The 22,766-nt window shown below is 39.2% G+C and overlaps 1 protein-coding gene across 1 annotated transcript; it reads right to left on the bottom strand.

The window, feature by feature from the left end:
- Positions 1–1,230: 1,230 nt before the first annotated feature.
- On the bottom strand, positions 1,231–3,996 carry LOC116122563 (GDSL esterase/lipase CPRD49-like). Its single transcript, XM_031408396.1, has 6 exons — positions 3,814–3,996; positions 3,645–3,722; positions 3,248–3,388; positions 2,989–3,065; positions 2,751–2,900; positions 1,231–1,653 (listed from the first exon to the last, which is right to left on the bottom strand). The coding sequence occupies exons 1-6, from the start codon at positions 3,922–3,924 to the stop codon at positions 1,440–1,442; spliced, it is 771 nt and encodes a 256-aa protein (XP_031264256.1). The 5' UTR covers positions 3,925–3,996; the 3' UTR covers positions 1,231–1,439.
- Between the last annotated feature and the right edge of the window lie 18,770 nt (positions 3,997–22,766).

Genomic DNA, 22,766 nt, shown 5'->3' with positions numbered 1-22,766 from the left:
CCTTTTATTGGCCGATAACTTAAGTAATATCTTCAAATTATCTGAGGCTTGGACAGGTATACGGTCATTATTCACTCATAGACAAAACCTGAATATGTTGGGTTGGTGACAACCGTATCCTTTCTGTCTTGAGGCGACATGGCAGCTTCTGGACGACGCAAAGCCTTCCTGAACTCTGATTGATGCTTACTAATGTAAGCTTACATCAACCCTTATTTTTTTAAGCATAAAAGGGTCTAATTAGTCTTGTCTTTAATTGACTCTCTGTTAGAAACTCATATCTGCGAGAGAGTATCGAGAATTTCTCATAGATTTTGATGGTATAATCATGCTTTTCAACAGGTGGAAGACCGACCATTGAAGTTTTCAACAATTATGCGCCATGCAAGTGTGACTCAGTACATTACGCATCTGGAAGATCCAAATTTTCCAATTGTTTCAAATTTCCTAGACTAGAAGGGATGACTCCTGACAAGTTTCCCATAGAAGAAGGAATTTGGCCAATGAGTTTGTTGGTAAACAGATCTAAAAATTCAAGGTTCTGGAGCTTACCTGTTCTTCGGGTATTGTACCTGAAAATTGGTTACTGAACATATCCAACGCATTTAAGTGAACGAGATTGCTTATCCCCGAAGGGATGTTTCCATACAAATTATTACTATCAATATCAAAATTTTGGAGTTTAGTACTAGAGAGATTAGCGATTGAATGAGGCACTCGTGCTCTGAATTTATTTTCAGCGATGATGAAAACCCTCGACTTGCAATGTGCATCACCGTGACGACAAAAACGAAAACTGATTGAAAGCAAAGAGGGAGACTGATCATTGCACTCATCATTGAAAGCAAGAAGGCAAATTCTTTGATGATGTGATTGTGAAACACTTTAAAAGTCTACTACTGGGTATATATAAATGCCAAGCGATTGATGCTGAAATCAGAGACTTCACACACTGTATACGCCTTTATTAAAAAACTTATTAATCATACTGTTTTCTAGCAATATATAATCCAGGAGTTTAGAACAATTTTAACTTGAGATTGTATTTTTGCATATCGCATATCAGAAGTTTTAAGACAGTGCTAATATAATAAAAAGGAAATTTTACTTGGTATATATCATCTCACCAAATCCTGGATTATTGCACCATTACATATTGGAAAAGAACTTCAATAAATAAAAATGAACAAGTGAACATCTATAGAAATAAAAATTTCATATAAAATCTGAATAACATACGACAATATTAAGGATGAATGGTTCTATTCTCAGCTTTACAATTTCAGGCTGATACACTAAAATGTTTTAAGTTGATTCATCCCTCAATCTCTGATTTCGGGTGTTTATCATTTAAACCTTTTCCTTTTTGGTTGTGAGATTTTTGGCCGACAGTTCCATTATAGGACAAAATAGTATTAGGATGATTCTGAAACCGCAGCCTAGTCCCATTGAATCTCTCTGTGGAATGTCCATTCAGAAGGATTTAACGTAGTCTTTCCATCAGCTGCCACAAGATCATATGCCGAATCCTCTGCAAATTCAGTGGGCATGGACTTCCAGTGCAGAGATGGCTTCCACTCAGCTTCTTTGAGCACTTTCAGTATCTCTGCCACCACAATCTTACTCCCCTCCTCAGACAAATGAATTCCATCTCTGGGCAAGAGAAAATAATTTACTATATTTGCATTCGACAATTCATTGACTGGTTTATGTCATTTCAAAGAGAGACAAATGTCACTATAGAGAATGACAAATGAATAACAATTGCACTAAAATGACAACCTATTATTCAACTTTCTTAGACAAGAAGAGAAGACTGCCCAAATGGACCACACATAAATTTACCACGACAACGTAAAGCAAATTTTCAACTTCCTGGGCTTGGTGCATGTCTCTTGCTCTCAGAGGAAAATTTCTTTTGGTATACAAGCAAAAAGATGTGAACAGTAATCAAAACTAAACTGGAAATAAACTAATGGCTATAAGCTGTCTTCGGAAGTGAGTAAAACCAAGTTGATTTCCATAGCTCATCTTTCTTTAGAAACAAAGGCCTGCTCATAGTAATCTCATCGATTATATAGACCACTATAAATTGCCAAAATTGATTCTGACAGCCAGAAACCATGAGTTTCTCACTACCCACAAAAAAGTTTAAACAAATACAATGCATTAAAGGAAGGGAGTTGCTATTCTTACAAAGAAGCCTACAAAGGAGGCATACAAAGTTAATCTCCACCCTTCATCTTCATCATTTCTCTCTCTCTCTCTCTCTCTTTTTCCCTTTTTCTTTTGTTTTTTCCTTCACTTTGTAAGCTACTTTGTAAACTTCTTTGTAAGGATAGATTTATCCTTAAAGGAAACACCGTGCTGAAGATAACCGGGACAATATTTTCCCCAAGACAGTAGTGGAATATAACATCTAATATGAGAAAAGTAATACATAAATGAGGTGGGTCACAAGTGCGCATATATAATAAAAGGAATTCCAATAAGTATCTTCCCACTAACTACTGCTTTATGGCACCATAGCCTATTGGAGAAGACCCAAAACAAGTATGTAAATTTCAACTTTCTTTTTAAGTGAAAATTCTCCAGCTAACTTATGAATATAGAAAACAGAGAAACTTCAATTGCAGAAAAAACAAAAACCAGATACATAAGTTGGCCTAAGAAGATCAGAAATGATGATATTGTCAATCTTGATCATGTCAGAAAAAAGGAAGTGCAGAAAATATGGCAAGCAAACTTACGTAAAGCAATCAGTCATCCAATTCTCTCTCTGCTGAAATGCAGTGAAAAGATCAACCACATTCACATCTAACTCCTGGCACATCTTTATACAAGCTTCTGAGTAATTCTTGCATAGCTCATTTGTTCTAACTAGCTCACTAAAAATTCCACTGGAATTAAAAGATATACCAGCCTTAGAATTGACATTTTGCCACAAAAAACACAGAAAATTCAACACAGATATATACATCACAGCACCTTGTGCCTCGATTAACTCTGTCTTCATCAACAGGAGGACAACTTAGAAAAATAATGCGGGTACCACCTGGAAGACTCTGTTTTCAAACATTTAGACTGAGGGTCAAATATCATTCTTCATTAGAAACATGAAATGTCAGTTAAGTTTGAGAGATGTTCAATGGCAACAAATACAAAACTAAAACTGAATACATTTAAGCATTGAGGGTTAAATGCCTAACGAAACCGAAGCTTTAAAAAACTTGTGTGAAGAAATAACCTTGAGATGATTTGCAATCTTTTTCATGTTTTCAACATATTCAGAAAGCGGAACGTGAGGACCTAGGCCAGATGAGTGAGGCCCCATTGAATCATTACCACCAAAATAAACAATCACCAAAGAAGGCTGTGTAGCATCATCCTGTATGGCCAAACAAAGACAATACAATAAAATAAAGATGGGATCAGAGAACCACCACAAAAGGAACCACTTCAAACATCTAGTAATTATCACATTATACAGAATCTCAACTTTTATATCCCTGGTAATTATCATATCATTTATCATCTTATTCCATCGTCTTGTTCAAATAATAAGTGCTTAAACAACATACGGAATGAATTAATCTAAATAAGCTACATTTAGTAATATTAATACAAAAATGTCGTAATAATACCTTGGGAAAAACTTGATCAAGAACCTCAACGGCACGTCGTGAGTTCCATCCGTAATATCCTCGAAGAATAATGTCCGCCTAAATATGAAAAATCATACACAAATAAATAAACAAAAATCTAGCTGCTTAAAATAGTCCTAACAAGAGACAGAGTGAGGGGAAAAAAAACTTTGCGAGAGTAAACGTCGGCGAGAATGGCGCCCCAACCGCCATTGCTGAAGCTGAGCTGGACAATGGAGGATCCAAAGAGGACAAACCGAGGCCTAAGAGGTCCCACCATTTTGTCAGTTTATCAGTGAATCACCGACTCTTGGCTGCCGAGGAAGAATCGAGAGTTGACGAAATGGTTTAATCAGCTTTTTCTTTACAACAACTAGTAGTTAGAATTTCGGTGATGTTGATATAAATTTAATAAAACTCTACGCGCTGCAAAACCGGGGGAGTATACTATAAGGACATGCTCTACGCGCTGCAAAACCGGGGGAGTTTAGTAGTACATCTTTGCATTTAATTAAAAGGCTATAAATTTTAAAATGTTAACTAAATAGCCATGGGTGCATTTGGCGTATTATTTTTATCCATATTCTTAATCTTATTTTTCAAATATTGTTTGACACGTTATTCTCAAATATTAGCCTATTTTTTTAATTACGTTGAGACCCTATAAGTTTATTAATTTCATTAAATACCTCTCAAAAAAAAGTTTAAAAACTAACAAAAACATCCCCACCTACCAATACCTGCTAGATTCTGGCAACCACCACTGATGGTAGCTAGAATCTATCACAATAGTAACACAGTCACCAGAAATAGTCGGTAATGGCCAGATCCAGATCCACAATGGATCTGGCTAAAAAAGGCCAGATCTGTCGTCAACGACGGCCAAAGAAATGGCCGTCATTTTAGTCTGTTCTGGTCGTCACAGCCAAAACAGTTCGTAGATCTGGCCTTTTCCGACCAAATCTGTGGTGGATCTAGCCGGAAAAGGTCATAACGACGCGTTACGACACAGATCCTACCGGTCTGTGTCGTAACAAAAATTTTCGGCCAGATTCAGGCGGTGGTGGCCGAAATCTAGCACTGCAGGTGGTGGGGGTGTTTTTGTCATTTTATATAGCTGGGTCTTTAATTAAATTAATAAACCTAAGGTCTTTTTCATAAATTTTTAAAGTTCACCTCGTAATACTCCCCTATCCAACAACCCAATGCTATCCCCAAAATCTTATACAAAATAATAAACCAAACGCACCCCATATTACTGATTAAGGGTAATTAGTGCTTAATTAGGATTAATGAATTGTTATGTAAGCTTTTCAAAATTATACTATATTCCCACAAACCATAAATTGTTGCAAACAAACCCAAACACCTTCCCGCCATTAACGCATCTCTACCTCTGCATCTTTTTTTCTTCTTCTTAGCTTCGTCTACATCTTCTTCTTCTTCCTCTGCATCTTCTTCTTCTTCCTCCTTCCTCTACATCTTCTTGTTCCTCATTCCTCTATATCTTCATGTTCCTCCGCCATTAACACTTTATTCTTCCTCCACCATTAACATCTTCTCCGCCAAAGATCCCCTTCCTCCTCCTCCTGACATTTCTTCTAAGTATGTGTATCTCCTTTTTACATTTTATATTTAGATTTACAAAGATTTAATAATGGATGGGGTTTGGGTTATGATTTTGATTTAGTTGTTTAGGTTGTTGGGTTGTGTTTGATATAATGCAAGTTGAAATGAGTGAAATTTGTTAAAAATTTGTTCTGGGTATGATGGAATCGATTGTAAGTGGAGATGACTGAAAATGTGTTCTAGGTATGGTGTATCGCTTAAGCGATCTGGTAGGTCTGTTAAGCGATCTGGTAGGTCTGGTAATGTAGTAGATAGATCGCTTAAGCAATCAGGTATGCAGCAGATAGATCGCTTAAACGATCTGGTAAAAGTCTGGTGTATAGGAGCAGATCGCTTAAGCGATCAGTAAATGGCATAAGATCGCTTAAGCGATCATGGTTATTTATACTGGATCGCTTAAGCAATCAATTGTATTGCTTAAGCGATCCAGTATAAATAACCATGATCGCTTAAGCGATACAGCAGACCATATAAGCGATGGTGCAGATTCTTTTTAAAATATTTGAACCCTTAGTACAGCCTTTAAGAATTTTTTTTTTTTTTTTCTTGCATTACAGGTAATTGGCTATTATTACACATGGGACAAGTTGTTTTGGGTGTTGAATATTTTGGTGAGTGGGTGGAGGAAGCACGTAGCTGGCAATGGATTGGGAAGAGCAAAGAAGCTATACCAATTACTGTAAGCACAAAGGTTAGTTTTGATGAGTTGATTGATGAAATAATTAGAAGAGGTAATTTGAGTTGCTCGCGTAGTGACATAGTTGTGAAGTATGTTTTAAGCAGAGTTCCTGAAAATTATAAGGTACCTCCTGTTATATTAAAGTCGGATGAAAGTGTGAAGTTATATATGATTGATGTGGCCGATAATGGTTCGAGGCCGATTTTAAGGGTTTCTCTTATAGAAAAACCGTTCGAAGTTGGTTCAAAGGAAGGGGATAACGAGGAAGTAGGCGAAGATTTGCCTGGTTTTAATTTGAATTATGAGGCCAATGATTTGTTAGTTGAAAAATCAAGAGTAGACGGTGAATTGGGTGGTGAGGAGGACACTGTAGAAGAGGTTGGTGATGGGAGGCAGAATGAAAATGTTGAGGAGAAAGACCCCGTAGATGTTCCCACAGATGTAGAGATTCCTTTAAATACAGATTATGCAAAAGGCGTAGATTGTGAGGAAGAGAACACTATGGCCGTTTATGCAGGTTCAGAGAGGGCAATTGGAGGTACTAGTGAATCAGCTCATGTTTTTACGGATGGATCGGAGTTGCACATAGGGTATTTATTTGACAATAGAGGAAGTGGTGAGGAAGCTAAAACTTGTTGCCGTGAGAGGTAATTTTGAGTTCATCACCAAAAAGTCAAATTCATTAGCTGTGACGGTTGCATGTCGTGACCAAAAGTGCAAGTGGCAGATTTATTGTAGAAGGTTGGCGGAGTCGAAAAAATTTATGCTTAGCACATATACTCGCGAGCACACTTGTGGTTTGGGACATATTTTAGGTAAGCATTGACAAGCGTCTGCTGATGTTATTGGACAATTTGTTAAAAGTTGGTTCGTTGAAGGGAAAGGTCCATCTCTTAAAGACATTCAGAGACTTGTGCGCACAGAGTTGGGATGTGTTGTTAGTTACTAGAAATGCTGGAAAGGGAGACAACATGCACAAGATTTTGTTAGGAGCACGCCGGAGCACGGGTACGCAGTATTAGAAGCATACCGTTATATGCTTGAGTTGACAAACCAAGGCAGCAAGACGGCTTTGAAGTGGGACATGAATATGATGTTTAAATATTTTTTTGTTGCTTACGGTTCTGCTATAAGGGGTTTTGTAAACATGAGAAAGGTGTTGGCTGTTGATGGTTGCTTTCTGGCGGGAAAGTATGGAGGTACATTGTTGGTGGCCACTGCACAGGATAGCAAGAATCACACATATCTTGTTGCATGGTATGTGGTTGACTCTGAGAATGACGAGTCGTGGACTTGGTTTTTTCATCAGTTACGTACGATAGTGCCTGACAATGACGAGTTGTGCATAATATCCGATAGGCACAACTCTATAAAGAATGGGATTGCCAATATTTACCGTCAAGCACATCATGGATTCTGTATGAGGCACCTTGGTGAGAACATAAAGCAAAAGTTTAAGTGTGCTGGCCTCCTTCAGACATACTACATGGCAGCAAAAGCTTATCGGGTTGATGCATTCGAAGAGCAGTTCCAGCAAATCTGAATCAAGGATGATAAAGTTGCTAAGTATCTTCAGCATGATGTTGGTTTCGAGTGATGAAGTAGAGCTTATTTTCCTGGAAGAAGGTTTGATGTCATGACCACGAAGATAGCCGAGTCCATAAATTCGAAGTTGTTAATAGAAAGAGAGTTTCCAATAGTTGCACTTTTTGATGCAATCCAAAGGACACTGTCATGGTGGTTCCATGAGCGTCATACGGAGTCAGATAATTTTACTATAACCCTTTTTTCGTCAGCTGAAAAATTATTGCGAGAACGTATGGAACTGTCAAATGCACTGTTTGCCTATCCTCTTAATGCTCAAGAGTTCACTGTGAGCGGTTGTGGTCCGGATGCTCTAGTTAACCTTGTTAGAAAAACTTGCAGCTCTAAATTGTTTGACATTCAACGTTTACCTTGTCCTCATGCACTAGCAACACTGAAACACCAACGGAAGCTGGATTTTGGTTCAAGAATTTACATGGAACTTTGCTCCCCTCTCTATATGACAGATCACTACATGCTAGCTTATTCAGAAATGATATATCTGGTGCCTCCAGAAAATGAGTGGGTAGTGCCGCCAGAGGTGGCTAACATTATCATCCACCCACCATTCAAGAAGACAGCAAATGGGAGAAAAAGAGTTAAGTGTATTCCATTAGCCTTTGAGGTTCTGCGAAAGATGAATAAATGCTCAATTTGCAAGCAACCTGGCCACAAGAGAAGCAGTTGCCAAAAGCAATCACATTTAGATCCATTAAATTAGGTTTTAAGAAGGATGAAATTCAGGGAGTTGCCAAGGCCAATCGTTGATGAGTTATTGTTTTCAATTATTGATGTTATAAATTTTATTGTTACCTTTAATAAATCATTCTTTATATTTCTTGTTACATGGCCTAAATATTTGTTGTTGATTTTAGTTTGGAATTAGGTTGTCAAATTGAGGAGAAAGTATGGCATTAATACGTGTTGGTAATTTTAGTTTGTCAAAATTTAGGAGAAAAACAGGAAAAGTATATATCGCCAATGATCGCTTAAGCGACTAAGTATATCGCTTAAGCGACTAAGGGTTTTTAAAAAGGATCGCTTAAGCGATATCACAGATCGTTTAAGCGATCGTGCACCTGGGAAGATGATTCTGCCCACATGTACGATCGACCAAGAAAAAAAAGAAAGAATCGCTTAAGCGATATCTAGGATCGCTTAAGCGATCGTGCAACAGGCAGATGATTGTGCCCAGGGGCACGATCGCCTAAGCGATCCACGATCGCTTAATCGACCAAGACAAAAAGACAAGAATCGCTTAAGCGATATCTCGGATCGCTTAAGCGATCGTGCACTTGGACAGATTTGATTCTGCCCAGGTGCACGATCGCTTAAGCGATTTACGATCGCTTAATCGACCAAGACAAAAAGAGAAGAATCGTTTAAGCGATTCTTATAGGATCGCTTAAGCGATCATGCACCTGGGCAGATTTGATTATGTCAATCACATGATCACTTAAGCAATCCACGATCGCTTAATCGACCAACTGAAAAAGTAAAGAGTATGATCGCTTAAGCGACCCTGTGTAAACGAAGTTCTTTTTATTACGATCGCTTAATCGATCAACGAAAGATTTAAAAATTTGACAAATACACCCCCACCTACCCAACTTCCCAAATTCCGACCACCACCGCCGGAAACCTACTGGGAAAGGGCGTTACAACGCATTGCGGCTGGATCAGGCTGATAGGGCATCGATATGGCCTTTTTCGGTCGATCGACCGCGGATATGGCTGGAAAAGGCCAGATCACGGCCATATCTGGCCGTTGACAGACAGAAAATGCGAATCTGGCCGTCGCAAAGATATGGCCGTCGTTTTCGATCAACGATGCCTAAGATTTGGCCGTCGTTGACCAACAACGTCAGCCATTTCATTTGAAAGTCGATGACGGCCCGATATGGCCTTTTCTGGCCAAATCCATAGTGCATTTGGCCGAAAAATGTCACATCTGTGAATTACCGGCCATTTCTGGTCGTTTATAGCTGTCGATGGTGTCGAAATCTGGGAAGTTTGGTGGGTAGGGGTGTTTTTGTTACTTTTGAAAATTTTTCTGGCGATATTAATGAAATTAATTCAGTTAATGGGTCTAAAATTTATTTAAAAAATACTAATATTTGCTAAATAATTAAACAAAGAAATATTATGGGAATAGGATTTATAATATTTATACGAATATTCAACCAAGCGCACCCTTTATGTTCTGAACAAAGACGAATCGTAAACCCTATATGTTTAGCATAGNCGCTTAAGCGACTAAGTATATCGCTTAAGCGACAAAGGGTTTTTCAAACATGATCGCTTAAGTGATATCACGGATCGCTTAACCGATTGTGCACCTAGGCAGATGATTCTGCCCACGTGCACGATCACTTAAGCAATCCACGATTACCTAATCGACCAAGACAAAAAGAGAAGAATCGCTTAAGCGATATCTAGGATCGCTTAAGCGATCGTGCAACTGGGCAGTATCACTTAAGCGATCCACGATCGCTTAATCGACCAAGACAAAAAGACAAGAATTGCTTACGCGATATCTCGGATTCTGCCCAGGTGCACGATCGCTTAAGTGATCCACGATCGCTTAATCGACCAAGACAAAAAGACAAGAATCGCTTAGGCGATATCTAGGATCGCTTAATCGACCAAGACAAAAAGACAAGAATCGCTTAAGCGATATCTCGGATCGTTTAAGCGATCGTGCACCTGGGCAGATCCACGATCGCTTAACCGACCAAGACAAAAAGAGCTGAATCGCTTAAGCGATATTGAGGATCACTTAAGCGATCATGCACCTGGGCAGAATCATCTGCCAATCACATGATTGCTGAATCGACCAAGTAAAAAAGAAAAGAATCGCTTAAGCGACCCTATGTAAACGAAGTTCCTTTTATTACGATCGCTTAATCGACCAATGAAAGATTTGAAAATTTGACAATTACACCCCCACCTACCCAAATTCCCAGATTCTGGTCACAATCGTCGAAATCCTATCGGGAAAGGGCATTACAACACATTGCGATCGGATCAGGCTGATAGGGTGTCGATATGGCCTTTTCCGGCTAGATCGACCATGGATGTGGCCGGAAATGGCCAGATCACAACCAGATCTGGCCGTCGACAGACGGAAAAGGAGATATCTGGCCGTCAAAGTCAACCATTTCTTTTGAAAGTCGATGACGGCCCGATGTGGCCTTTTCCGGCCAGATCCACAGTGGATCTGGCTGAAAAATGTCACATCTGTGAATTATCGGCCATTTCCGATCGTTTGTAGCCATCAGTGGTGTCGGAATCTAGGAAGTTTGGTGGGTAGGGGTATTTTTGTTACTTTTGAAACTTTTTCATACATATTAATGAAATTAATTCAGTTAATGGGTCTAAAATTTATTAAAAAAATACTAATATTTGCTAGATAATTAAACAAAGAAATATTATGAGAATATGATTTATAATATTTATAGGAATATTCAACCAAACGCACCCTTAAAGTTCTGAACACAGACGAATCGTAAACCCTATATGTTTAGCATAGACGTAAACATTCTACACTTTATATGTTTCATACTGACGTAAAAGAACTATATGTTTAATATAAATATAATAACGGTCATAGTCCACTGAACGAATCGTAAACCCTATATGTTTAGCATAGACGTAAACATTCTACACTTTATATGTTTCATACTGACGTAAAAGAACTATATGTTTAATATAAATATAATAACGGTCATAATCTACTGAACAAATCGTAAACTCTATATGTTTAGCATGGTGTTAATCAGTAAACCGATGCTCTGAAATACAATAAATAATATCCGAATACATAGGAACACTTAAGTGATTCTTTGCTTTTACTCCTGCTCGCTTAACCGATCAGTAATCGCTTAAGAGATCTAGCTCGCTGCAGATCCCCATATCGAAAATCGTTTAAGCTATCCTCTTGTATCGCTTAAGCGATTTTCGTAAAACACTCTTGATCGCTTAAGCGATCTCAAATCGCTTAAGCGATCTTGGCCAAGGTAGAATGAATCTGCCCAGATCTATGATCACTTAAGCGATCTCATGTATCGCTTAAGCGATTCATTGCTTTTACTCCTGGTCGCTTAAGCTATCCATTTGTATCGCTTAAGCGATTTTCGTAAAACACTCTTGATCGCTTAAGCGATCTCAAATCGCTTAAGCGATCTTGTTCAAGGCAGAATGAATCTGCCTAGATCTATGATCGCTTAAGCGATCTTGTCCTGTGCAAAAGGAATATCTGCGCAGATCTATGATCGCTTAAGCGATCTCATGTATCGCTTTAGCGATGCTTTCTAAACGAGTCTCTGTCGCTTAAGCGATCTTTGTCAAGGCAGAATGAACATCTGCTGAGATGGGTAATCGCTTAAGCGATCTGACGTATCGCTTAAGTGATTTGAGATCGCTTAAGCGATCATATCTGGAAAAGTCTTGGTCATTTGGGAAATATTTGTACATCACTCATTTCCTTGCCAAATAGGAAAAGCATTTGTATCAATCAAATTCATCACAAATCAAAATATAGGAGACATCAATGTAATCAAAACAGAAAATAAAAAATTATGGACAAGCTAACCATTAGCCCCAACTTGGGTGAGTCAAATAATCACACCAGTATATCACACGTTGTAGTGATACACAAAATGAAACAAAACGCTAAAAAACCATTATCCGGCTTGGGTGAAGCAAATGATCACACCATACATAGTAAATTCAACCTGCTAATGAGATATCTTATATGAACAAAAAAAATTATCTCCCAAATGTCAGATCCAATTCTTTACAAAAATTTCCTATACACTGACGCAAGAAGAGCCACAGCACAAGAATTTCCTATACACTGCCTTTAATTTACTTTTTCATGCCAAAGAGTTTAATGTCACTAACACCTTTGCACAATCCCTTTATTGCAGATGCCTCCTCCTGCCAACCAGCCTTTGTTTTGACAAGTTTTCAAATTCTGTTTGCCAGCAACCTCTCTAAGATCATTGTTTTGTACCATGCCTTCCCAGCAGCCTTTATTGCAGATGCCTCATTTCCTCTTGCCAACCAGCCTTTGTTTGAGAAGTTTCCTCTCATTGTTTGCCAGGAACCTGCAGACACCTCAACTTTTGTAAATAAAAAAAAACGCGTAAATAAGTTACAGTGTGTGTAAGTGAGAAGTTCACTCAGTCCGTGTCTTTCGATAAAGCTCCATATAAGCATGACACCTGCAGCATCAGCACCACAACCGAAGTATCAACATCAACATCACATAAACTATAAAATTCAAAGTCCAACTTTCAAACCTTTTTATTGGGTTCTGCTCACTCAAAACGGATCCATCTGCCCATGGAAGCAGTAGACAGCCCAGCCCTCCCGATAGTCTCTTATTGTTTCGTCATTCAACCTATCCATCGGGGTCTTGGTCATGTCGAACTCAATAAATTTCAGGGCATATACCCCACATTCAGCACTACAATAGGAAGAAGACATTAACATTAGAATAAACTTATAGAACAATTGTATTATATAAGTTAGTTTTATATAGAAGTTACCTTGACTCATTTATTGGGCCGGTAGAGCCCTTAATTGGCCACTTCCGGTTAGTACTTGATCACCCAAGTGCCCAAACATCCCGCTGTCACGCAACAGCCGCAGGAACAACCTGGATAGTGGCTCCAACTCGACCTCCAACTGCTTGTCTCGACAAATAGTGGGGTTGCAGTCAAGGATCTTCAGCAATCCCTCTCCTAGATACGCAACGACTGCTATCCAGTGCATCTCTTTGACGAGGATGATGCAGTATACTCTTTTAACAAAGGCCCAACTGTGGCCATATTTGGGCTGATCCGCCCGTATATACTGCATAATTTTGTCATCAAAATGAAAATCATCAGGGATGCAGTCCAACTGTACTTGGGCCAATCTTTTTCGCTTCGGTCCTTTTACTGCACCACTAGCAACGACATTTTTAATTAAAGTGTGATATGCTGAAACAAGCCTTTGGCCAAATGCCACATCAGTGATGGCACAGTCGGGATACAATAGATCACCATCAGTAGTCTGTCGTAGCCTCATCAGTGCCAATATCTCATCGATGTGCTGCATCAAATAAAAACAACAAGATAAGTATGGAAAACATAGGCAAAAATAAGGAAAATTAAGCGAAAATAACTCACCGAGTCCTCAAGCCATGTGCCCATCATCAACAACTTCCTAAACCATTCCCGGGGATAATCCCCTGTCTTACACTTTATATGGCTATTACTTCCTGATCCATTGTAATAAGCATAGAAGAGTTTTTTCTTTTCCTCTATTGGCCTATACAAATCGACATTTGAGTGCAATTTCCCTTGCCCACTTCCTTCCGCTTCCTCCATTTTTACATCCCCGCTTTCTTCGCCTCCTACCTGGCCCTCCTCCATTATCACCGTCTCACTTCCTCCACCAACCTCCTTAACCTCCTCTATTTTTGGTTCTTCCTCCATTTGTTTCTTAATTTTCTTCTTCTTTACCTGTGTCACTACCATGTAAGGCGATTTCACAAACTTTCTCTTTTGGCTCTTTTTTTTCATTCCACTTTGCACTTCAACCGCCTTTAATTCTCCACCAACTTCCTCCTCCATTGTACCAGCTTCCTCCTCCACTGTACCAGCTTTCTCTCCTAGCTTATCCACTTTTTCCTCCACCCTTTTCATGCACTCTTCCATCTTGTCAAACCTTGCATAAACGGCTGTTGTAAAACTCTCAAACAAGCCGTTTATGAGGTCAACAACCTCATTCTCCTGACGTCGATGTCTCGGCAAAGCGGTACTTGTTGTACCGGTTTGCTGAGGCATATGAACCTCTTGCTCCCTCTTCTCCTCCTCCTCTTCCTTGGACCTCCGGCCGATTGGAGCTTCATCCTCCTCGGCATCAACCACGTTGTGAAGCAGTGGCCCCGCAACTGCCATCACATGCATGACCCTTTTTAGGTCCCACATCAGGCGGTCTATCCGTTCATCGCTTGCATCCTCCAGTGCGTTGATAGATTTGACATAGTCCTCTTCCGCTTCAGCCCCAGTAGCGGTGAGAAAGGGACGGACGAGTCCCTGCAATAAGAAACAAAATCAATTAGATTAACGCGACATTTTAAAGCAACTGCATATTCAAAAGCTTANTTCTCAAAATTCAGGAGAAAAGCAGGAAAAATATATATTGCCAATGATCGCTTAAACGACTACGTATATCGCTTAAGCGATCCACGATTGCCTAATCGACCAAGGCAAAAAGAGAAGAATCGCTTAAGTGATATCTAGGATCGCTTAAGCGATCCACAATCGCTTAATCAACTAAGACAAAAAGACAAGAATCGCTTAGGCGATATCTAGGATCGCTTAATCGACCAAGACAAAAAGAGATGAATTGCTTAAGCGATATCGAGGATCGCTTAAGCAATCATGCACCTGGGCAGAATCATCTGCCAATCACATGATCGCTTAAGCGATCCACGATCGCTTAATTGACCAAGTGAAAAAGAAAAAAATCGCTTAAGCAATATCTACGATCGCTTAAGCGACCCTGTGTAAACAAAGTTCCTTTTATTACGATCGCTTAATCGACCAACGAAAGATTTAAAAATTTGACAATTATACCCCCACCTACCCAACTTTCTAGATTCCGGCCACCACTGCTAAAATCCTACCGGGAAAGGGTGTTATGATGCATTGCGGTCAGATCAGGCTGATAGGGCATCGATATGGCCTTTTCCGGCCAGATCGACCATGGATGTGGCCAAAAAAAGCCAGATCACGGCCAGATCTGGCCGTCGACGGACGAAAAAGGCAACATCTGGCCGTCAAAATCAGCCATTTCTTTTGAAAGTCGATAATGGCCTGATGTGGCCTTTCTCGGCCAGATCCACAGTGGATCTGGCTGAAAAATGTCACATCTGTGAATTATCGGCCATTTTCAATCGTTTGTAGCTGTTGGTGGTGCCGGAATCTGGGAAGTTTGGTGGGTGGGGGTGTTTTTGTTACTTTTGAAACTTATCCAGGCGGTATTAATGAAATTAATTCAGTTAATGGGTCTAAAATTTATCAAAAAAATACTAATATTTGCCAGATAATTAAACAAAGAAATATTATGGGAATAGGATTTATAATATTTATAGGAATATTCAACCAAACGCACCCTTTATATTCTGAACAAAGACGAATCGTAAACCCTATATGTTTAGCATAGACGTAAACATTCTACACTTTATAAGTTTCATACTGAGGTAAAAGAATTATATGTTTAATATACATATAATAACGGTCATAGTCCACAAAGACGAATCGTAAACCCTATACGTTTAGCATAGACATATTCAACACTTTATATGTTTCATACTGANAATAGCTTTTGTTGAGTCACCAGCCAATAAGATCGAATGTAAAAACAAAACCAAGCACACTTTTATCTTCTCTTTATCAGTAAATTCAATTGTTTCTAGCCTATTCTCTAATACATGTGCTGTAATAGACTTAGCCCCTTGCAAAACCTTATTACAATACTGTATGGCTCCCCGACTATTCTTTACTGCCTCTACCTTCTTATCTGGCACTTCCCCACATCCTAAACCCATCACCAGGGCATATTCCATCATGCCAAAATGTAGTGGCTTTCCGTCCACTACAAACCACATTTCTTTTTTTTTTTTTATTACATCTTATTAAGTGCAGCAACATGTAATGCACTCCCTGCCCCCAAAATGCCTTTTTCCAATGATTTCCGAGTCCTAAAAACCGACCGAAATGCCTAATTCCATCTAATATTTCCTGTATTCTGTCAAAAACTTTCCAACTTGACCTAACCATCACCCTTGCAGGGAAGTAGGGCACCTTATCGCTTATAAGGTCCAACTCATACTCTGTGATGTTTATGGTCCACACAATCTACACAATCGATATAAACAAAATGTCAGAAACAAAAATAAACCAAAACAACTAATAAACAAAATATTAGCAACAAAAAATTACGACTATCGTCGGTTAAGTAATTTCAGATCGCTTAAGAGATCTTGACTCTGCCTAGTGCAAGATCGCTTAAGCGCTTAAGCGACCAAGAGTAAACTGAAAGAATCTCTTAAGCGACACAAACGATTGCTTAAGCGATCTTATATCTATGATTCTGCCTCGAAAAGATTGCTTAAGCGATCTGAAATCGCTTAAGCGACCAAGAGTCAACTTAATCAATCGCTTAAGCGATATAAAGGATCGCTTAAGCGATCTTAGATCTGGGCAGATGGAGTAAAAGAGGTTAATCGCTTAAGCGACACAAATGATCGCTTAAGCGATAGTTCAGAACGTATCCTTACTTCGGCAGCCTGCTCGTTCTCGCCGGCCTTGTCCTCGTCGCCTGAATCCTCAAAAGACTCCTCCTGCCCTGAATTCTCATCGAAATCCTCCTCTTGGCCTGAATTATCACCTGACTCCACGTCTTCAGAACTGTTTGACAATTCTTCCCTCTGTTCAAGTGCCGCCGACGTCTCCTCTCCCTGTTGACCAACTTCACTGATCGGATGATCCACCGGAGCAGCCATTGAACTGGTTGCGCCACCAGAATCTAGGATTCGAAGTGGCATTGGGTTGTCCTCGTCATTGCGAGTGTCAGCCATGGTTTTGGATTGAATTTAGTGTGAAAATTTGTAGTTTGGATCAGAAATGTGGGTTGTATCGCCGGAAATCGAGCAGATTCCGTTTAGGGTTCAAGAAATCGATTTTAGGGTTCAAGAAATCGATAGAAAATCGTGACTTATCACTAAAAATCGTGACTATATTCTGTTTAGGATTTAAGAAATTGAGTTTACGATTGAATATGGTGTGGAAATTTGCGGGTTGGATCGGAAATCGCCTGTCTCCATTTGGTTCAAGAAATCAACTTTTGCCCTAATGAATTTCGATTAAGCGAGGTGAATAGTTATTGGGGCTTGTTTTGAGAAATTTCAAATTTTAAAAACTTTAATTACATCTATTCGGCCCAAATATGTTTTAATCCTTTCATTTTAACCCATTTTACGTGTTTAGTTAGTGGGGCTTGATCGCTTAAGCGATCTCTTCCAAAGCAGAATAAAATCTGCCCAGATAGATGATCGCTTAAGCAATCCTCTGGTATCGCTTAAGCGATTCTTCGCTTTTACTCTTGGTCACTTAAGCGATTTAAGATCGCTTAAGTGATCTCTTTCGAGGCAGAATAAAATCTGCCCAGATCTATGATCGCTTAAGCAATCCTCTGGTCTCGCTTAAGCGATTCCTCGCTTTTCCTCTTGGTCGCTTAAGCGATCTCTTCCCAGGCAGAATAAAATCTGCCCAGATCTATGATCGCTTAAGTGATCCTCTGGTCTCGCTTAAGCGATTCCTCGCTTTTACTCTTGGTTGCTTAAGCGATCTCTTCCAAGGCAAAATAAAATCTGCCCAGATAGATGATCACTTAAGCGATCCTCTGGTATCGCTTAAGCGATTCTTTGCTTTTACTCTTGGTCGCTTAAGCGATCTCTTCCTTGGCAGAATAAAATCTGCCCATATCTATGATAGCTTAAGCGATCCTCTGTTATCGCTTAAGCGATTCCTCCCTTTTACTCTTGGTCGCTTAAGCGATTTCAGATCGCTTAAGCGATCTCTTCCGAGGCAGAATAAAATCTGCCAGATCTATGATTGCTTAAGCGATCCTCTGGTATCGCTTAAGTGATTCTTTGCTTTTACTCTTGGTCGCTTAAGCGATTTCATATTGCTTAAGCGATCTCTTTCGAGGCAGAATAAAATCTGCCCAGATCTATGATCGCTTAAGCGATCCTCTGGTATCTCTTAAGCGATTCTTCGGTTTCACTCTTGGTCCCTTAAGCGATTTCAGATCGCTTAAGCGATCATTTGAGAAAAAATCTTGGTCGCTTAAGAGATATATGTGGTCGCTCATATNTACAAACTTCACCCAATCAATATCAATGGCTTTTGTTGAGTCACTAGCCATTAGGATCGAATGTAAGAACAATACCAAGCACAGTTTGAACGTCTCTGAATTGTTAAACTCACCATCTTTTAACCTGTCCTCTAATTCATGTGCCTTAATAGACTTGTTCCCCGGCAAAACCTTGTTAGCCAACCTTTTGGCTCCCGTATTGTCTGTTATTCTTTTTTCCTCAACCTCACCTGGCAATTCCCCACATCTTAAGCCAGTCACCAACGCATATTCCATCATCCCGAAACGTACTGGCTTTCCATCCACCATGAACCACATTTCATGTTTTTTGTTGCTTTTTATTGAGTGCAGCAACATATACTGCACTCCCGACCCCCAGAATGTCTTTTTCCATTTTGTGTCCATATCCCAAAAATGACTGAAACAAGTCTTTTTGAATCTCCTTTCACCATTCCTCACTATCCCTAAAATCACTATTATTCTCGTTAAAACATCCCAACTTGACCTCACTGTCATCCTCACAGGGAAGTACAGTACCGTATCGCTTACAACCTCCAATCCGTACTCTCTATAGTTTACGCTCCGGAAAATCTGCACAATCAATATAAACAAAATATCAGCAAAAAAATTAAACCAAATCAAATATAAACAAAATACGCTCCGAAAGAATCGCTTAAGCGATGGACAAATGATTCTGCCTCATACAAGATCTCTTAAGCGATCTGAAATCGCTTAAGCAATACAAAGGATTGCTTAAGAGATTATAGATCTAGGCGGATTTGGTTCTGCCTCGGAAGAGATCGCTTAAGCGATCTTAAATCGCTTAAGCGACCAAGAGTAAAAGCGATTCAGATCTTGTACGAGGCAGCATCAACATCTGCCAGATCTAAGATCGCTTAAGCGATTCATCGCTTTTACTATTAAGCAATCCAAAATAGCTTAAGCGATCAAGAGTAAAAGCCATCAATCGTTTAAGCGATACAAAGGATCGCTTAAGCGATCTTAGGTCTCGGCAAGTACAAATACCTTTTCTTCGGCGGCCTCCTCCTCTTTGGCGGCCTCCTCTTCCTCCTCCTCTTCCTCCGCCTCCTCCTCCTCTTCTGAACTCTCCCCAGACTCCTCTTCCTAGCCTGAATTCTACCCAGCCTCCTCTTGCTCTTCAGAACCGTTTTGCTCCTGTTCTATCTCTTGTTGTGCCGCCATCGTCTCCGCTGCTGAAACACCTTCACTGATCAGAGGATCCACCGGAGCAGCCATTGAACTGCTTGTGCGGCCGGACTCTACGATTTGAAGAGGCGTTGGGTTTTCCTCCTCATTGTGAATGTCAGCCATAGTTTTAAGAAAGGAAGAAGCTTTATGATTGAATTTGGATGTGAAAATTTGTCGAAATGTAGACTGTTATCGCCGGAAATTGCACAGATGCGTTTAGGGATTGAAGATGTCGATTTTTGCCTTAATTGGTTTCGATTAAGCGATTTGAATGGGTGGGGCTCGTTTTCAAATTTCAAATTTTAAAAACTTACATTAATTATTATTTTGTCCTTATATGTTTTAATCTTTTCATTTTAACCCATTTTACATGTTTAATGGATCCTAACTGTGCCACGTCAGCTCCTCTAAATTGAAAAAAAATGAAAAACAGTTTCAAGGCCATTTTTTTAAATCCAAACTTGAGATGGCCGGTCAGCTAAATTTTCTCTTGAAAGCTAGCATGTATGGTTGAATACTAAGTGTGATAGTGGAAACCTTCAAGGGAGATACTTGACGGAGTGGTCCAAGAGGACGTAGGCGGGTTTGCTAAACCACTATACATCGCGTGTTTGATTTTTCTATCCCTTCTCTTTAATTTGTGTTATTACTTGTTTAACTTATTTATGTTCGTATTTGGTCATATTACAAAAAAATTGACTTAGCAACTTTGGAGGCAAAAATTGGGTAATGTTATGTATAATTTGTAATTAGTTTTATAAATCCAATTAGTCCCCTGTCATCGATCCTTTCATATCTCAATAAGTCCTATTGGATGATTAAATAACCTATTTAATGTTTTCTTTTAATAGAAGCCCAAAATTTGAGCGTCTCCCGTGAACTCTTTTTTTAGCTTACTTAAATCTTTATAATATTTTAGATATTTCACTTCATCCCTTCTTGACATTAAAACCTATTTTTTGCAATTTAATACTAGAAAATTCTTTTACATTTTCATAATCAAACATTTAATATTTTTATCTTTTTTTTTTTAATTTATTTATACAAATTGTATTTTCAAAAGATTTACTACTAGAAGTTCTTCTCAAGGGTGTAGCTAAAATAGTTATTTATGGGGGTCAAAATTCAAACAATAATATGATTANATCTGGAAAAGTCTTAGTCATTTGGGAAACATTTGTACATCACTCATTTCCCTCCCAAATCCGAAAAGAATTTGTATCAATCAAATTCATCACAAATCAAAATATAGGAGACATCAATTTAATCGAAATAGAAAATAAAAAATAGGCATGGGATGCGGTAAATATCAAAATATATGGACAAGCTAACCATTAGTCCCAACTTGGGTGAATCAAATAATCACACCAGTATATCACACGTTGTAGTGATACACAAAATGAAACAAAACGCTAAAAAACCATTATCCGACTTGGGTGAAGCAAATGATCACTCCATACATAGTAAATTCAACATACTAATGAGATATCTTATATGGACAAAAAAAATTATCTCCCAAATGTCAGATCCAATTCTTTACAAAAATTTCCTATACACTGCCAGCAACCTCTATGAGATTATTGTTTTGTACCATGCCTTCCCAGCAGCCTTTATTGCAGATGCCTCCTCTCTTCTTGCCAACCAGCCTTTGTTTGAGAAGTTCCCTCTCATTGTTTGCCAGGAACCTGCAGACACGTCAACTTTGTAAATAAAAAAACACACGTAAATAAGTTACAGTGTGTGTAGGTGAGAAGTTCACTCAGTCCGTGTCTTTCGGTAAAGCTCCAAATAAGCATGACACCTACAGCATCAGCACCATAACCCAAGTATCAATATCAACATCACATAAACTACATAATTCAAAGTCCAACTTTCATACCTTTTTATTGGGTTCTGCTCACTCAAAACGGATCCATCTGCCCATGGAAGCAGTCGACAGCCCAGCCCTCTCGACAATCTCTCATTGTTTCGTCATTTAACCCATCCATCGGGGTGTTGGTCATGTCGAACTCAATAAATTTCAGGGCATATACCCCACATTCAGCACTACAATAGGAAGAGACATTAGCATTAGAATAAACTTATAGAACAATTGTATTATATAAGTTAGTTTTATACAGAAGTTACCTTGACTCATTTATTGGGCCGGTAGAGCGCTTAATTGGCCACTTTCTGGTTAGTACTTCATCACCCAAGTGCCTAAACATCCCGTTGTCACGCAACAGCCGCGGGAACAACCTGGACAGTGGCTCCAACTCCACCTCCAACTTCTTGTCTCGACAAATAGTGGGGTTGCAGTCAAGGATCTTCAGCAACCCCTCCTCTAGATGCGCAACGACTGTTATCCAGTGCATCTCTTTGACGAGAATGATGCAGTACACTCTTTTAACAAAGGCCCAACTGTGGCCTATTTGGGCTGATTCCCCCGTATATACTGTATAATTCTGTCATCAAAATGAAAATCATCAGGGATACAGTCCAACTGTACTGGGGCCAATCTTTTTCGCTTCGGTCCTTTTACTGCACCACTAGCAACGGCATTTTTAATTAAAGTGCGATATGCCGAAACAAGCCTTTGGCCAAACGCCACATCAGTGATGGCATAGTCGGGATACAACAGATCACCATCAGTAGTCTGTTGTAGCCTCATCAGTGCCAATATCTCATCGATGTGCTGCATCAAATAAAAACAACAAGATAAGTATGGAAAACATAGGCAAAAATAAGGAAAATTAAGCAAAAGTAACTCACCGAGTCCTCAAGCCATGTGCCCATCGTCAACAACTTCCTAAACCAGTCCCGGGGATAATCCCCTGTATTACACTTTATATGACCATTACTTCCTGATCCACTGTAATAGGCATATTATAATCATATTTTACACTATGATTTGGCATTGAATTTTGATAGGATTTAGGATACTTTTCATTCAATTTGGGCCATAATTGCTACCTAATTCTATTAATTTGTCTTTGCAGGCCTAAATGATGATTTTGAGCATAAATGACAGTTTTGAGCGTAAATTGTGTAACTTGAGCTTGGAAACTCGGAATGACCTGAATTAAGAAGCTTTGGAAAGCTAA

The sequence above is a fragment of the Pistacia vera genome, unplaced genomic scaffold (genome assembly GCF_008641045.1).
Source record: "Pistacia vera cultivar Batoury unplaced genomic scaffold, PisVer_v2 Contig135, whole genome shotgun sequence".
In the NCBI taxonomy this organism is placed as follows: Eukaryota; Viridiplantae; Streptophyta; class Magnoliopsida; order Sapindales; family Anacardiaceae; genus Pistacia; species Pistacia vera.
This window is presented reverse-complemented; position numbering and strand designations above follow the sequence as displayed.

What these genes read in the sequence shown, in the direction of transcription:
- LOC116122563 (XM_031408396.1), bottom strand. Translation starts at nt 3,924, where the DNA reads ATGGTGGGACCTCTTAGGCCTCGGTTTGTCCTCTTTGGATCCTCCATT. An exon ending in CCGACGTTTACTCTCGCAAA is followed by an intron (nt 3,723 to 3,813) that starts GTTTTTTTTCCC and finishes TTTCATATTTAG; the next exon opens with GCGGACATTATTCTTCGAGG. An exon ending in TTGATCAAGTTTTTCCCAAG is followed by an intron (nt 3,389 to 3,644) that starts GTATTATTACGA and finishes TTGGCCATACAG; the next exon opens with GATGATGCTACACAGCCTTC.